General features: G+C 46.7%; 1 protein-coding gene across 1 annotated transcript; it reads left to right on the top strand.

Annotated features, from left to right (window-relative positions):
* Positions 1 to 378: 378 nt before the first annotated feature.
* On the top strand, positions 379 to 4,807 carry pou4f2 (POU class 4 homeobox 2). The gene is made up of 2 exons (XM_066679344.1): positions 379 to 1,054; positions 1,830 to 4,807. Exons 1-2 carry the CDS (start codon positions 812 to 814, stop codon positions 2,826 to 2,828), a joined length of 1,242 nt encoding a protein of 413 aa, XP_066535441.1. The 5' UTR covers positions 379 to 811; the 3' UTR covers positions 2,829 to 4,807.
* The last annotated feature ends 516 nt before the right edge of the window (positions 4,808 to 5,323 follow it).

Genomic DNA, 5,323 nt, shown 5'->3' with positions numbered 1-5,323 from the left:
ACCAAAAAGAATAAAAAAAAAACAAAAAACGCGAGGAGACTATTATTAACGTTATTATTGTTATTGCATTTTTACTTTATTCTCATTAATATTCAAGCGGTTTACGTCTGTTTTTCCATTGAATTTTTGGATGATTTTTTTTTCCTTGACGTGAAGAGGAGGAGAACCTGAGTCCAACTTTCCACACCTTTGTTTGTTTGTTGCGTGCTCTCGCGCGCCAAAAACGTGCAGAAAGAGGGGTCAAGATTTTCACGATTTTTAATTTTTTATAAATTTCTTTTGGGTCGTATTTTGTGTAAATTTTACAAACGAAAAAAATAACAAACTGAAAAAAAAAAAAAAAAAACGCGGGCTGAGGGTCGCATGGCTTCATCCAGCTGTTGGAGCTCGAGCACTTCGAGCGGGAGAAGCCACACCAGCAGGTCATAACGGTGGATTCGTTGCGTCTAGAGACTCGCTCATCATCATCACCATCATCATCATCATCATCATCATCAGTCCTCCTCCTCTTCTTCCTCCACCTCCTCCTCCTCCTCTTCCTCCTCCTCCTCCTCTTTTTTGGTGATCGCCACTCGTTCCCAAACACTCAGCAGAAGAGAAGCTGAAGAAGGAGACGCAGACGAAGCGAGAGTGGGGTCGTGAACCGGCGCGAGACGTCCAAGAAGGAAGGAAGGAAGGAAGGAAGGAATAAAGAAAGGAAAGAAGGTGGAGTCTTAGTCGAGGAACGAACAGAACCCAACAACAACAACAGGAAGAAAACAAAAGAACCCCGCACAGGAGACCGAGGCTCGCGCGCCTCACCGACTGTGTGATGATGATGATGATGTCTTTGAACGGCAAGCACGCCTTCGCCCTGCCACACAGCAGCTTGCCCGAGCCCAAGTACTCCGCGCTGCACGCGTCCTCCACCGCCTCCTCCACGTCCTCGTCCTCTCCTCCGTCCTCCTCTTCTTCCTCTTCCTCTGTGCCCTCGTCCTCGTGCTCCTCCACGCGCCTCAGCAGCAGCACCAGCACCACGGAGGCGATGCGTCGCGCGTGTCTCCCCACGCCGCCGGTACGTACTCGTAGCTCCGCGTAACCAGCCGCTTAAAGCCGGTTTTTAAAGAAAGGCATGATTTTGTTTTTGATTTTTTTTTTAATTTTCTTTCTTTCGTTGTTTCTCTATTTATTCTTTTTCTATGATTATTATTATTATGATGATTATTTTATTTTATTTTATTTTCTGAGTGGGGGGTGGGGGGTGTATTGCGCGTGCTTGATGTGATGTTTTTATATGTGCACAGAGTTAATCATCTAACACACCTCCTATCATTATCTATCTGACCCCCCCACGAGCGACCCCCCCCCCCACACACACACACACACACTTCATATTCATATTCATTTTTATGACTCCTTTAAAGTATTTCGACCACCCCCATCAAAACCCCCTCTACAACTTTACCTCCCAAAATTTCTCCAATAACCCCCCCCCCCCCCCCACACACACACACACACACACACACTGTCTCTCTTCTCTCTTGGTGCCCCCACCTCCTCCACCTCACTACTTCTCATTTGCAAACTTCCTCATGCGCTGGTGTTCATATTTATATTAATTTTTATGACCTGGTGTCTTATTTGGTGTGTGTGTGTGTGTGTGTGTGTGTGAGAGAGAGAGAGAGAGAGAGAGAGAAAGAGACAGAAAGAGAAAGTGTGTGTGTGTGTGTTTTGCCTATTTCTTCTTCTGGAAATGTTTTAAAATCGCATCGCGTGTGTGTGTCGACGCGGCACGGCGCGCGCAAATTCCCTCGCTGACGATTATGTGCGCGCTCTATTTGCAATTGCAGAGCAATATATTCGGCGGCTTGGATGAGAGTCTGCTGGCCCGCGCCGAAGCTCTGGCGGCGGTGGACATCGTGTCTCCGACCAAGAGCCACCACCACCACCACCAGCACCCGCACCACCAGCACCAGCACCACGCGCCGCACCACAGCCCCTTCAAGCCGGACGCCACGTACCACACGATGAACGCGCTGCCCTGCACCTCGTCCTCCTCCTCGTCGTCCTCCTCGTCGTCGGTGCCCATCACGCACCCGTCGGCGGGCCACCACCACCACCACCATCACCACCACCACCACCAGCCGCATCAGGCTCTGGAGGGCGATCTGCTGGAGCACCTGACGCCGGGCGGCCTGGCCCTGGCGCCGGATGGCTCCATGGTGTCGGCGGCGCCCGGGGCCCACATGAGCCACATGGCAGCGGCGGCGGCCATCGGCATGGCGCACGCCGCGCACACGCACGGGCTGCCGGGGCACGCGCACGGCCTGCCGCCGCCGCCGCCGCACGCGGCCGGCTGCATGAGCGACGTGGACGCCGACCCGCGGGACCTGGAGGCGTTCGCCGAGCGCTTCAAGCAGCGGCGCATCAAGCTGGGCGTGACTCAGGCGGACGTGGGCGCGGCGCTGGCCAACCTCAAGATCCCCGGCGTGGGCTCGCTCAGCCAGAGCACCATCTGCCGCTTCGAGTCGCTGACGCTGTCGCACAACAACATGATCGCGCTCAAGCCCATCCTGCACGCGTGGCTCGAGGAGGCCGAGAAGTCGCACCGCGACAAGCTCAGCAAGCCCGAGCTCTTCAACGGCGCCGAGAAGAAGCGCAAGCGCACGTCCATCGCCGCGCCGGAGAAGCGCTCTCTCGAGGCGTACTTCGCCATCCAGCCGCGGCCCTCGTCCGAGAAGATCGCGGCCATCGCGGAAAAGCTGGACCTCAAAAAGAACGTGGTGCGCGTGTGGTTTTGCAACCAGAGGCAGAAACAGAAACGCATGAAGTACTCGGCCTGTGTGTGAGGGGGGTGGGACACACACACACACACACACACACACACACACACATATACACCCACACAAACAAAAAGACACTCTTTAAACTGGACGATTTGTGACACATTTACTAGCACACACCTTTTGTTTTTGTTTTGTTTTCTAACTGCCCCTCCCCAGACCCTCAGACACCCCCCCCCTCCGTCCCTCTCTCCACTGAGGCAGAATACCATTAATACAATTGACTGAATCACCCCCCAACAGACCACTCTCACCTCAAAGAGGATTTGGAAGCGTTTAAAGGACCAAGGTTTGACTGACCAAGTAAGACCTCTTTGCTTTTGTTTTGTTTTTTTCTTTTTCTTGCCAACAGCTGTCATTCCCCTACACCTTGTCTGTGTCCGTGGAGTGGACCCCTCTAAAGCCTCAGTCCGTTGCCATTGGCTCTCTCTGACCTCTCTCTTTTCTGGGAGCGAATCCTGTAAAGTAATCGTGGATGGTGGATGCTCGTAGTGATTTCTTAAGAAGTCGAGCTCGAGAAGAAGTGTGACTTATTTTTATTTTCTTATTTTGTTGCTCCATGTTTCTACCCACAGTGCAATCAGCCACTAATTCATGGGGTCGCGATTCAAACGAGAAAAAGAGAGGGCACTTTGACCGCTAAGTGTTGGTGTTTTTTGGGGGTTTTTAAAGAGTTTGGTCTTCTACGAACAGTTGGTTTGGTTTCTCCGCTCTGAAACAGAGGCTCAGTTGTTGTGGGGCGTCAGGCCACTGGGAGCACTTAAAATTGTCCTGTTTCCTTTTGATTTTTGTTGTAAATGACCAAAGGAACGTGTTGTAAATAGAGTCTGGTGTAGAGTCTAATGAGAGACGAGTGAGAATTTGAAATTGAAATATTCCCAATCACTGACCCGTTTGACCTGATGTCCCATGCATTCTGAGCTTTGTTTCTGTTTTTTTGGAACAAATGTATTTATTAATTTGGTAAAATTTTTTTTATTCATTATTTATTTTTCTTTCTTAGATTCGTTTTTATCGTTTTATATTTTACTCCTGGGTTTGACTGTAGGCAAATAACGAAAAGCCATTAAAAATATATTTATTTATTTATATATTTATTTATTTATTTGTTTATTTATTTAGCGCGAGGCTGGGTAGAAATCGCTGCAAGTTTTAAAAAGCGCAGTTCTTCAAAAACGATGTAGATATTACCGTTGAGGGGAAGGTTGAACCGTCCGCCAGAAGAAAGACCTCCTGCACTCCAACGTGGCTGTGTTTCTTATGAACTATTTATCATGTGAGGTAATGTTTACTTCATTACATATTTATCGGGATTCCCTCCTCCTTCGTTTTTGTTTTTTCATTTTTTTACGCGCGAAAAAAAAATGTGTCCCTCTCTTATAAAAGTAATCAAACAACAACAACAACAAAAAAAAAATAAATAAGCAAGGGCATATATAAGCGGAGGGTGGGGAAGGAATTGTAAACATTAGCCACTGAGATGTCTGCGTTTTCTGAGCGTTTAGCACAACGGGGAGATTTAAGATATTTTCGTTTTTGTATTTTTGAATTTACTTTTGAAATAAGTTGGTGTATGTTCTCTGCTGATTTCTTGATTGATTTTGTACAAGTATACGCGTATCCTTATGAAGTCATTGCTTGTTCAAATTCACCGTGTTTGCTAATGTTTTCTTTATGAGATATACGAGAAAAAAAAACACACAACGAAGAAGAAAAAGGAAGATCCGTTTCTTGGAAGTTCTACGTGTAAAATGTAAATAACTCATTTTTTTTTTGGAGTCGAACACACGCCAGATAAATCCGTACCAGGTATTTTGCTGTATTTGCTGTTCTAGCTGCGCTAACTTCTCTCTGTAATGTCTGTTGCTTTAGGTTTGATCTTGTCGAATGATTTAATTAACTGATTTATGACATCCATGTATATGATTTACGGTTATCGTTTGATAACTGAATTGAACTGTGTTTCATTAAAGAAGAAGAAGAACAACAACAACAAAATCAATGAACGGTTTTTTTTTGGACGGCTTTCTTCATGTTTGAAGGCCTGATTGGTGAGGGAGCAGCTCTTTTAATCTGATCGCTTGTGTTGCCATGGACACGACTATTTCTGCTGATAAGAAGGCGATCATTTTTGGCGGTTTTGTTTATCAGTTTGTTTTAAATTATTGTTTGTATTTTCTGGTATTTTGGACTAAAACTGCCAGCGGAATTTGGGTGGAATCTGCAGATTTAGCTCGGTGTCAGACACTTCCCAATAAGTCTTTTATAATAATAATAATAATAATAATAATAATAATAATAATAATAGCATCCTAAAATAATCAGAAATTTAAAAAAAAATCGAACGCGTGGTTTTATTTAGTCTGCTTTTCTTCTGCTGAGCGACTCGCTGGTTGCCAGTGCTGGCAGCCCCTGGAAGCCCCTACCTGAGAGCAAATGCTAATATTCTATTAGAGTGTAATGACGGGGTCTATAGAGATGTGGGCAGGTCCCTGGAGCGC

Source organism: Hoplias malabaricus, chromosome 8 (genome assembly GCF_029633855.1).
Source record: "Hoplias malabaricus isolate fHopMal1 chromosome 8, fHopMal1.hap1, whole genome shotgun sequence".
Lineage (NCBI taxonomy): Eukaryota > Metazoa > Chordata > Actinopteri > Characiformes > Erythrinidae > Hoplias > Hoplias malabaricus.
This window is presented reverse-complemented; position numbering and strand designations above follow the sequence as displayed.